At 37.5% G+C, this 12,619-nt stretch overlaps 1 protein-coding gene across 3 annotated transcripts in view; it reads left to right on the forward strand.

Moving 5' to 3' along the window:
• Window positions 1–4,782: 4,782 nt before the first annotated feature.
• RP1 (RP1 axonemal microtubule associated) overlaps window positions 4,783–12,619 on the forward strand; it is a 413,345-nt gene continuing 405,508 nt past the window's right edge. For 2 of the 3 annotated variants that reach the window (XM_066266133.1, XM_066266131.1), the window contains exons 1-3: window positions 4,783–4,884; window positions 9,100–9,720; window positions 10,614–10,785. In XM_066266133.1, the coding sequence (XP_066122230.1) occupies window positions 4,849–4,884; window positions 9,100–9,720; window positions 10,614–10,785 (829 nt within the window). In that variant the 5' untranslated portion in view covers window positions 4,783–4,848. Of the gene's footprint in view, window positions 4,885–7,367; window positions 7,525–9,099; window positions 9,721–10,613; window positions 10,786–12,619 lie in introns of all 3 variants that reach the window. The other variant, XM_066266132.1, reaches the window with a different exon arrangement.

The following is a 12,619-nucleotide window of genomic DNA, read 5'->3' on the forward strand; positions in this document are numbered from 1 at the left end:
GCCTATATTGTGTGCGGCTTGGTGCCAATTTACATTTGTGATCCAAAACCTGAAGCAAGTCTTCAGTGTAGCCTGCAAGTCAACAACACCTCTCTGTCCAGTCACTCTTATACTGCACTGGTGAGTATTCCACACCTTCTCCTCTATTCTCAGGTTCACAGCTCTACCTCCACCTCACTTGCACCCTCAGTGGATGGCCTTTCAACTGAGATCACTGAGAGCAGAAAAGCATTCAGAGGGAGGTCACTTCCTCCTTCCTTTCTGCATCCCTTCCTATTACTAGGGATGTCCTTCTACGTAATCTCTTGTAGAATCAATACCTCCATTGTGCATTAGATCCCATGTTCCTGTTGTACCCTCAAAGACACTGCTCCAGCAGTTCTTTCCTTTCTTGCTTGTAGCATCAAGTCTTCCCTTTTGACTGGATCGTTCTTCTCAACATGTGTGTATATATTGTACTATATCTGATCTTAAACAGGAAAACCAAACAAACCAAAACTAGCAAAAAAAATTATCTTCACATTGTCATTTCAATTTTTTTTCCCAGTTTTTCTTTCTCCTAATCCAGTTAGGTTTTTATCCCCATTATTCCATTAACAGCTTTTGTCAAGGTTACTGATAGACTGCACTGCTAAAGCCCATGCTCCTCTTGACACGGCTCATCACTACCTCCTTTTGAAACACTTACTTCCCTTGACTTCCAGGTCACCACTCTGTCGATGCAACATTTTCTTACATACACCTTTGTAGGTTCCTTCTCATCTCTGTATCTGTTACACTTTAAAATGCCTTTGGATCTAATTTTGGAACTTCCTTTTCTCTCTTTACACACACTTAGAAGTTTTCATCCTGGCTTTAAATATCATCAGTATGTCAATGACTCCCAAATTTATACTTTTAGCTATATCTAATCCACATCTAATCAGTCAGCAAATACTGTCAGTCATATGGTGGAAATGTTCAAAATCTGATTATTTCCACCACCTCCACAGCAACCAGGTTGGCCTGAGTCATCCTCACCTCTTGTTTAGATGATTACAATACTCTCCTAATTAATCTATCTGTATTTCCTTGTAACAATCTAATTTGAATTTATACCAATTTAATTTTATTAGTGTACCAATTCTCTCTGTTACTATACAGTTTTGTTTTCCCCTTCTTCCTTTTGTTAATATCACAAATTAAAGCTTTATACATTGTGTGAATAGGGGCATTAATAATTTTTTATGCACTTTTATTTCAAGTCATGTAAAAATTAAAAACTAGGGTTACGATAATAATACTAGTTTTTATAAATTACCAGTTTACCTTTACCTGAAGGTATGTATCTTTGACAGATCTTTATTTCTTCATACTGATTACTTCATTTCATTGAGTAGTGTTTAGAATTCTTTCATTTCTATGCTAAAAACGACTTTTATAATTTCATACAGAGTAGATCTAGAGGTAATGAACTCCCTGAACTTTTGTTTAATTTCACCATCATTTTTGAAGGACAGTTTTACTAAATATAGAAGTCTTAATTGAGTTTTGTTTTTTCTCCAGCACTTTCAATGTCTTATCATCCCTTTTGGTATCCAAAGTTTCTGATGAAAAATCAGCTGACAATCTTATTAAGGATCCCTGTATCTGGAAAATTGCTTCTCTTATTGCTTTCAAGATTCTGTCTTTCTTAGGCTTCTGACATTGATTACAAGGTGTCTTAGTGTGAGTCTCTTTTACTTTATCTTACATAAAGCTTGTTTTAAGCATCTTGAATTTATAGCTTCATGTATTTCAAAGTTTTCAGTCATTATTTCTTCAAATAATTTTCTATATATCTCTCCTTTCCTCTCTCTCCTCCTAGGTTTCCCCACAATGCATATATTTGTCTGCTTGATGTACTGTAGATCCCTTAGGCTCTGCTTGTCTTAATAACTTTCTTTCTGTTCCTCAGACCCAATTATTTCAATCATCCTATCTTCAAGTTCTACTGTTTGTTTGTTGGGTTTTTTTGTTTTGTTTTGTTTTTTTTGCCTGCTCAAATCTGTTTTTGAACCAGTCTAGTGAATTTTCTTGTCAGTTATTTTGTTTATAAAACCTCAGAATTTTTTTAGTTCAAGTATTTTCTGTCTTTTTATTGATAGTCTCATATATCATTTTGTTCACACATCAATTTACTGTGTTTGTTAATGTATTCCTTTAGCTCTTTGAGCATCTTTGATATAGTTTTTTTAAAGTCTTTGTCTAGTATCTGGGCTTCTGCAAGGGTAGTTTCTGTTCATTTATTTGTTCCTTTGAATGGGCAATACTTTCATGTTCTTTTGTGTACTTTGTGATTTTCATTGTTGAAAACTGGACCTTTGAGTCTAAAAATGTTATAACATCTGGAAATCAAATTCTCTGCCTTTTCCAAGGTTTCTAAGTTTTCTTTTAAGTTTTAATATAGTGTCTCTGCCAAAGATCAGGCTGGGGTGAAAGCTAGAGTTACTTTTTGGTTCTCTGAGCCTGTGTCATTTCTAGGGCATACAAGTTGCTTTCTAAATTTTTCTCACATACACAGTTGTTTTTTAAATATACTAGTCTTTAAATGCATGCTTCCAAAAAGAAAAAATGAAGAAAATAAAAAAAAAATACTTGTCTCTTTAAATCTCATTAACAACTTTCACAAATGGGGGTTACAACAATGGCTGCCCACCTCTATTTGCACCTTTATGATCAAAAGCAGAAATCAGTACTCATATCATAGAACCCTAATATTTAAAGAGCAAGGTCATTATTCCCACCCTGGATTCCAATAGCTGCTCCAGGAATGAAAATTATTATCTCTGCAGTTGCCTGACATAGGGCTGGAGGATGAGAGGTAGGTAGATACTATCATGCTAATGCCTGAATATGAACTATAGTTTACCAGCCAGGCTTTCTCCTGGAAGCCAAAAACATTCAAGTAGATTCGAAAATTTCCAAATAGTCGCTTCAGACAGTTTCTGCCAGTGCAATTATTGGCCTAGTGTCCAGATTCCTAGCACTTTCTATTACACCATTTTCCCTCTTATCTAGTCATATTTTTAACTTTAATTTTTAACACAATATCCAACACATCTCACTTTGAAAGGTAAGTCAGTTCATTACTTCTCTTCTCAAAACCCTCCCTTGCTTTTTCATCTCACTTAAAGTCAAAGACTTTAACATGGGGTACAAGGCACTACATAATTTGGTGCTCTGCCACCCTAGCCACATTGGCCTTCAAACTTTTAACATTTTCACTTGCACTTCAATTTAGAGCTGGTAATGATTGCTACCCTGTCAACATACATTACTGATTCAATAGCCATGCCCTAGTGGAGGTGTGATGGTTATAAATGGAGAGTTGTATCAAATTTAAACATTGCTGTTTCTCTTATCTACCCCTTCCTTCCTCCTTCTTTTTGTCTTTTTTTTCTACTTCTTGTCTCTCTCCCCTCATTCCTTCCTTCCCTCCTCCCTTTCTGACTTTTTTTTTTAACTTTTTATTTATTTTTATTTTTTTGTATTTTTCTGAAGTTGGAAATGGGGAGGCAGTCAGACAGACTCCTGCATGCGCCTGACCAGGATACACCCGGCATGCCCACCAGGGGGCGATGCTCTGCCCATCTGGGGCATTGCTCTGTTGCAACCAGAGCCATTCTAGTGCCTGAGGCAGAGGCCATGGAGCCATCCTCAGCGCCCAGGCCAACTTTGCTCCAATGGAGCCTTGGCTGTGGGAGGGGAAGAGGGAGATAGAAAGGAAGGAGAAGAGGAGGGGTGCAGAAGCAGATGGGCGCTTCTCCTGTGTGCCCTGGCTGGGAATCAAACCCGAGACTCCTGCACGCCAGGCCAATGCTCTACCACTGAGCCAACCGGCCAGGGCCTTTAAGGCCTTTAACTTTTTAATAGGTGACTTGTTACAAAGTCGGTATTTATGAGGCAAAAAAAAAATGTGCACTTTCATAATAGTTTTCTTTTTGTGATCTGTTTGATAATATTCAGGAACACATATTTAAACTGGATCCTTCCTTCCTGAAGGGCCACTTACCTTGTTTTTCTGGTTCAGAGATGAGATGAGAAGCCTAGTAAGAATCTGATTACGTGAGGTATCTTCGAGTCAGATTAGTCTAAAGGTAGCTATTTGAGGCAACAGATGTTATTTGGGGACTTCATGTGTGGAAAGTCCTGAAATATGTTCAAATCCTATCATGATTAAGCAAAGCAGAGCGAGAATGCTGTGTATGCAGAAGCATAAAATTACCACTTCATTGTGCTTGCAGTGCCTCTCTCATTTGTCTTGTGTAATGCTCAGTAGCCAAAATGTTTCCAACCATTTTCGTTAGAACTATACTGATGAGGTAATAAGGAGGGCTTAAATTAAAAACAAAACAGCTTAGGTATTTTTGTTTTTTAATGACTACCATGAGCAAATGTTGACTCAGAATTACTTATGAAAGAATGATGAGATGTCAAACTATTTCATTTTTGGCATCATAGCAATTTTTTCTCTTTAACATAAATGAGGACTTAGGTTGTCTGGGAGAGAAATGTTTATGAATTGGCAAAGAGTTTTCTCCTGGCAATGACACTAGGTAAGCAAGATAATACAATGGAAATTTTAATTAAGTAGATTTCAGAACTGTGGAACATGCTAGGAACTGATTTGTTTCTGGCTGTGGTCCCCTTTAAGGTAAATAGTACCTGATGATTAGCATCACCCTGAATTAAATTAATAGGCTGTACTTAATCCCTGAGTGGATATGCTAATAATAAATCCAAAGACATTAGTTTCTTTGCATGAAATGAACAGGTTACATATCCAGTAACCTTCATGTGGATTATTCACACAACTTAAAACATCTTATGTTTGTTTGTTTAAATAAGGAAGTTTCAAGTTCTGTAAGTACAAAATTATTTGAAATCTTTATTTTGAAAATAATCTGTTTAGTGAGTTATATTTTATTTTCTATTTTATATCTAGATTATATATTTGTGTTCTATATTTAACCATTTGAAAAAGAAACATTTCTAATAATTATTACCTCTTACTCAGTTATGTCACAAATAGTCACAATATGTTGATATTGAAGTAGGGGGGAACTTTGTCAGAAAATGAACAAATTGTAATGTGTTCAAATACGAGTAACTTTTTTTTTTTTATTATAAAAGCACTATGTACTGATTAGAGATATCTATGTAATACATTAAAGAGGGAAGCTTTTTCTAATTCAACAATGCTGTGGCTGCCATCTGGGATTATTGGTATTTTTCCTTTCTGAACCTCCACCCCTCAATCCCATTGCATAGTTATGATAATCTGTGAAATGAACTCATTTTCTTGCAACATTATATCTCTGAATTGCCATAGAACTAACACTATGAATATACCATTTTTCTTATTTTGCTTTCTGTCATTCTTCTTTCTGAATTGCTTGACTTCACACTTCATGGTAAAAAATTAAATTAAAATACAATTAGTGAAATGATGCATAACCATTATTGTAAACCCCTCGTTTGTTTTGCCAAGTGAGTAACGGAGGGAAGGTATAGCTCTCTTGGTAGAAACAACTACTGTGTTTAGCTCAGAACAGCACAGATAATTGAGACCAATGATCACAGATAAGCATAACCATGGTTGAATCTAGGGAAACAAAGGATGTTAAAATATCCGTTTAATCTTAAGAGGCACTGCAAGTATTCATGACAGTTTTCATGGCCTGACTTTAGGCAGTAAAGAGAAAGCAGAGAGGAGAAAAAATTGTTAGCAAGCTGCCAGATCATTAGAAGCAGATTTTAATATAATTTGGGCTGAAGGCAAGACAGTGTTAATCAGGTCTTTTGTTTCTTCTAGGGAAGCCAGTGGTGAGGAAAATGGTGGGCTTTAAGATTGTGCAGTTTTTCTTCTTACCTCCTTTTACCTCTCTTCAGCCTAACCTGCTGTGAGAATCAGACTGCTTTAGGCTACTGAGGTGTTTTGTTTTTTTTTTCCCTACATAGCTCTTAAGTATATTATTACCTTATCCCAGTTTCAGAGGGGATAGAATAAACCTTATTATTTAAAATGTATGTAAAGAAACATTTTTAAATTTCCATCTAAATTTTGATAGTTTTTAAAGCTGATTAAGAAAGGTTCACAACTGAGTCAGGGTAACAAAAAATTGTCTAAGGTTTGTAGCTCTGTTTCATTAAAGAGGGAAAGAGGGCACTGCTGTGAAGACTTACTAACCACGTCTCTGGTCTTGCTCCCCTGCACTGGCAGATTCTCCACCCATTCCTACCTTCCTCCTGGAGGGCATCTCTTTTTTCTGGCACCACAGATTCACATAGGCTTTTCTCTGGATACCGCCATCTCTTCCTACCCTTAGCCCCAATCCCTCAAGGCTGGGCTACCCATCTTTCCTGGATATTATCATGGCACCCTGACTCTTCCTCAATTGTTCAGTTGAATTGCTCTGTGAATTTCCCATGGTCCCTGCAAAAGATACATACAATCAAGGACGAAGCTGAAATACTTCTTCTGGAAGTAATCTGGCTGACACTTTCTTCCCCAGTGATGGTATTGTTTATTGTACTCACATAGACCCTTTTATTTAACAATAATACTGGATCTTCATCATGTTCTATGCTATACACACAATGCCTATCTTATCATAATGCCCACCTTAAACCTATCTGCATGTATGCAAAAATCTCAACATTACCTAAACTTCCCCTGGTCATTCTAGGAGTTCCCAGAGTTCCACTTACATACAATGAGTACCATACAAATTTGTACTTTTGTGTTTTTTTGGTGTTGCCTCCTTAACAAGGTGCTGGCAACCACTCTGCTGCAGGGACTTTCTCTGCAAATGCTCCTTCACTGCTAAGCATCTGGCATCTTCCCAGGGTATGGAACATTCAGCTTCTTTCCTTCATGCATCAGGTTCAAAGCCAGAGCTCAGGGCTGGGTAGCAGTGGGATGGGAACAATGGGAGCCACCCTGCTTCTCCAATTATCCTTATCTTCCATGTTATCCTTACTGGTCCCAGCACAAAATCTCCTTTCTCTATTTTAGTCACCTCCCACAAACAAACAAGCAAACTAACAAAGCAACTGAAACCCTTAGCCTATCAGCTCACATATCTGTGTTCCCATCATGATCACCAGGTCAACAGTTCTCCAAATAGTAAGATCTAGGCAGAAAACTTTTGAAACTGAAGCTTCACTATGCACTTACATATAGATAAATATAATTTTCCAGAATTAGGTGAAGAATGTATCTCAAATGTTTATTCATAAAAAATATTTTCAAATATGTAAGTAAACCAATCTAAAAAGTAATTGGAGGCAAGAAGTTCTGAAATCATTTATTTAAATACTGAACGAATTTATCCCTCTTGTAGTTGGTGAGGGCACAGAGATTAAGCAGCATGCTCAAGGTCAAACGACAGTTTATCAGCAGAGAATGAGAAGAGGTTGCAGTTTTGCTGACTCCATTGCAAAGTTGGATTTCCCAGTTCCTGATGCGCGTGGCTGCTACAGATACCTTTATTGTCTTAAGTACTATAATTACTTTAAAACCCTTGTGCGAGTGGGGGGGGGGGCAGGGAAGCAGGGGAGACACACCTAATTTCTAGGCTAATCTTTGAATTTATTTTGCTAAATTACATATAAGTAAGATTTACAAATTATAATAGAGATATATGAAGAATCTTAGATAATGGTTTGCAAACATTAGGGAGGTAATTTGGGCAAGATTTATTATCACTGATTTATAATGACAAACACTGTTTTCATCTCTGGAATTCTGATCACATTTATTTAGTGTGTTCAATTTGTCTTCAAGGCTTCAGGGCATTCTACTGCATCAAAAGACACTAATAAGTACATTGATATAAAACAATAGAAAATGGAAATAATATGTTGCAAATAAAAAACAAGCCCAGAAGCAGATAAAGCCTTCCATGAAAACCTTGTCAGTCATATTCTTACTTCACCGAGAAGTGGAAGATGAAAGCCTCAATAATTAGTTGAAAATGGCTCTGAAATTCCCTCCTGAAATTTTTATTTTAGAACCACTGGGAGCAGTATTCAGATTGCACCAGTTTTTAGCAGCTCATAGCAATGCTGTCATTCAAAACAGTTTCTCAAAGTAAGATTAGTGGTGTGTTAGATAATTTACCTGCATTTTCTACAGTCTGTAGTGGAAACATTTTACATAATCTTAATATGGCTATTATTTAAGGATCTATGTGATACATTTTTTTTCCCTAGAATTTAATGTCAGAAAATATTTTCCTCTAGATGAACTCATTTGGTTCTATCCAAAAACAATTTGAACTTTATAAACTTTTCCTATTTCTGCTCTTTTCTTTGACTGGACATGAAGAAGAACACCGCAGATACGAAAATCCATGGATGCTCAAGTCCCTTATAAAAAATGCCATAGTATTTGCATATAACCTATGCACATCCTCCCATATACTTTAACTTATCTTGAGAGGATGATATCTGATACAATGTAAATAGTTGTTATACTGTATTGGTTAGGGAGTAATAGCAAGAAAGAAAGTCTGTACTATTTAGAATAGATACAACCATTGTTGGCCTAACTACATGGTGCACTTAGCAAAAAACGTAAACTTTTTTCCTGAATATTTTCCATCTGCAGTTGGTTGTACAGATGTGAAATCCATGGATGCAGAGGGCTGATTGAATACAATGGCAATGGCAAAGCATATGTATTTTACAAACTGCTTTTTCACTTAGTTATGGGTCATGATCATTTTTCTACGCCAATAAAAACAGATCTATAAAGCTGTGTTTGGTGGTTACATAGCTTTCCATTACATGGGTGTATATATCATAATTTATTTACATAATCACTTAGTGTCTTTAGGTTGTTTATCTTTAAATTAGAAATACTCTTATTTAACTGTTTCATTTATGACTTTTTATTGTAAGCCTCTTAAGATTATCTTTCAAAATAGGCAGGTATAATGAATGAATAAATGAATGAATGAAATCCTAGGTATAACCTGGAAATCTACAACTATAATTAGCTTGCATTATCATTATCATGTATTCCTTATGGTATTGTTATTCTGGAGATGGATAATTTTCTTCTTTTTCTAGGTCTTGGTCAAAATGAGTGAAACTCCTTCCACTAGTTTTTCCATGATTCATCCGACCTCTTCGGAAGGTCAAGTTCCTTGCCCTCGCCATATGAGCGTCACTCATCCTGTTGTAGCCAAAAGGATCAGCTTCTACAAGAGTGGAGATCCGCAATTTGGTGGGGTCAGGGTGGTGGTCAATCCTCGTTCCTTTAAGACATTTGACGCTCTGCTGGATAGCTTGTCAGGAAAGGTGCCTCTACCTTTTGGGGTGAGGAACATCAGCACCCCTCGGGGAAGGCATAGCATCACGTGTCTGGAGCAGCTGGAGGACGGTGAATCATACCTGTGCTCCCACCGCAGGAAGGTGCAGCCGGTGGACCTGGACAAGGCCCGCCGGCGCCCACGGCCCTGGCACAGCAGCCGTGCCCTCAGCCTGCATGCGCAGCGCTCCCCCGCTGCTGCTACCGGCACGCTGCGTGCCCCGCGGAAGCTTGTGGTTTTCAGGAATGGCGAGCCCCAGTCCCGGCGAGTGGTTCTTCTGGGCAGGAGGGTCACCCAGAGCTTCGAGGCCTTTCTGCAACATCTGACGGAGGTATTGCAGTGCTGTGTGACCAAGCTATACTCTACAGACGGAAGGAAGGTGAGCATGTGGGAAACTGTCACGTCTGAGCTCACAGCCCAAGGGGCAGCAGCCCAGGGGAGGGAGAGTTTGTGCTTTTTTGTGCTTGTGTGTCCCCACTATCGAAGCACGTTGCTGGCTCACCTGGATAGTTGGCCCCTTTGTTCTTGACCAGGAAGCTGATGAAGAGCTCTTTTTTTCCTCCCTCCCCTTATCTGCATTGCCCGAGCACTAAGTTATGCAGTGTGCTGGCATCGGTTCTGATCTTGACAATATTTCTTGAAAAGGAGTGGCCGACAGTCATACCCCTTAAGTGGAGATCCCCGCTGAAGGGTCAAGAAGAGTTTCCACTGCAGCTGCCGGTCTATCCACAAGAGCTCACCTTCCTGCCCTGGCCCGTCCACTGGGCCCTCTGTCATCTGGCTTAGCGTACATTTGCCCGCAACTGGATGGATGAGAGGCACTACTGCTTATTTTTTATAGAGTTCTTTTTTTTTTTTTTTTTTAGATTTTATTTATTCATTTTAGGGGGGGGGGAGAGCAGCAGGAAGCATCAACTCCCATATGTGCCTTGACCAGGGAAACCAGGGTTTTGAACCGGCAACTTCAGAATTCCAGGTCGATGCTTTATCCATTGCACCACCACAGGTCAAGCATAGATTTCTTTAGTTTGACGAAAGACTGGTCTGTCTGTATCGAGACGTAGGCTCAATAGAGTGTTGGTCTAACCCCAATCCTTATACCTTGGTATTTTGTTATTTTGTATACATCATTGATGCCTAACAAATACTTGGTTGTTATTACTTTCAAGCCCAGGAGGTTGTTAAATTGATTCAGTCACTAAAATTATCATACTGCAAAAACAAAACCTCATGCTGCTCATTTAAGTACCATACCTCTTTGGTTTCTTCTAGCTTCCCAGTCTCCAGGCCGTGATTCTGAGCTCTGGAGCTGTGGTGGCAGCAGGAAGGGAGCCATTTAAGCCAGGAAATTATGATGTCCAAAAGAACTTGCTTCCTGCTAGATTACCAGGAATCTCTCATCGTGTGTACCCCAAGGGAAATAGATGGTCAGAAAGCAGAAAAAGTAAGTCACTTAAATATATAACCTTTACATCACATCTTGAGAATCTTTAGGTCAACAACAAAAATCTATGCTTAAGTGATTAGTTTTCTTTATCACAGAAGATAAAAGGGGATAAAGAACATTCTAAACTGAAATTGATTATATTTATAGTTGAAAAGAATCATAAAGGTTATCTCATTTTTCTCCCTAATCAATCAGTGATATTTCTGTTTAAATTGAATTGATGATGTTTGGGTTTTTTGTATTTTTAATGTAAAACCTAGATTTCTTTATTTGAAGAGGAAGTCCATGGAATATGTAAAAGACATCTCTGGTAGATGCAAAATTTTTTCTAAATAGTATCTTGCAGAGTTCAGTAGGGTAGTTGAGTGACTGTATTGTTAAAAATCTCTACATTCGTGGCCCACTTACTGAAGTAAGAAACTACTTTTTATTTATTTAAAGAAAAGGCTCATGTAGCCATTTCATGCTGCTTAACAATAATCTAGGTTGATAATTTCTTAGGAAATACTGCACAATGTGGTATTATCCTTCAGCTAGGGGAGGAAGAGAGCCTCTTCATGCTAAGAAATATGGGATAGGCTGCAAATTTCCTATGCAGCATAATCTCATTATTTGTTGTGCTAAGTATTTTAGCTTTATGCTGAAGTATCAATTGTCATTTATATTTACATTTTAGTTTTAATTTAGAGATGGAATAAGTAGTGTTAATTCCTCTACTTACAACAAAAGTGGATGAGACTAATCTATTATTTCTTGTTGTCATTTAGTTTTTTTATAGATATACTAAATAGGTTATTATTAATGTTTCTGTTTTATACACATTAGCTGCTGAATATGTTATACATATAGTACTATTTTACCTTGGTCATTTTACTAAAATTATTTTGTGTTTGATAATGGGTTGCTGAGATGATTTTTTTTTTTTTTAACAGAGACAAAGAGAGTCAGAGAGAGGGATAGACAGGGACAGACAGACAGGAATGGAGAGATGAGAAGCACCAATCATTAGTTTTTCTGTTGCGCGTTGCAACACCTTAGTTGTTCATTGATTGCTTTCTCGTATGTGCCTTGACCATGGGCCTTCAGCAGACCGAGTAACCCCTTGCTTGAGCCAGTGACCTTGGGTCCAAGCTGGTGAGCTTTGCTCAAACCAGATGAGCCTGCGCTCAAGCTGGCGACCTCGGGGTCTCAAACCTGGGTCTTACGCATCCCAGTCCGATGTTCTATCCACTGCGCCACCGCCTGGTCAGGCTGAATATGATTTTTGATGATTTCAGGGAATCTGGGGTCTTCTTTAAGTTTTATTTTAAGAAATAATCAGGGAGACATTTTCATTTACAGTTTTGGTAAAAGTACAGAGGGATGAGAGAAATATTTCTAGATTTATATTTTGAAAAGTATTTTAAAGGTATTTAATTGATGGCAAGCATGTGAAAATTCATACAAATCACAAATAGGAATTAGATTAAGTGTAAGAAACCTGAGTTTATATCTAGAGGTATACATTATAAAGACAATGAGATATCTGGCCTTATGTCTAGATCTTTTTGTACCCTGTATTAAATAAGATGTACTGATTACACAAAATGAATGCTAAATTAATAATTATTCTTTGATTTATGTAGACTTTAAGTAAATTATAAAAATGCTCTAGATGCCTCTCTTGGATATGCACAGATGGGAAAATAAATACCACTATAAATTATTACTTGCTTTTTTTAAATAAGTGAGCAGCACTTGGTTAGATTCCAATTTCACTGGTAAAGAAAATCAAACAACAAAACCAAACAGCACAAAAAAATCTATTTTTGCTTGAATCTTTAGCAATTTC

Source organism: Saccopteryx bilineata, chromosome 3 (genome assembly GCF_036850765.1).
Source record: "Saccopteryx bilineata isolate mSacBil1 chromosome 3, mSacBil1_pri_phased_curated, whole genome shotgun sequence".
NCBI classification, from domain to species: Eukaryota; Metazoa; Chordata; class Mammalia; order Chiroptera; family Emballonuridae; genus Saccopteryx; species Saccopteryx bilineata.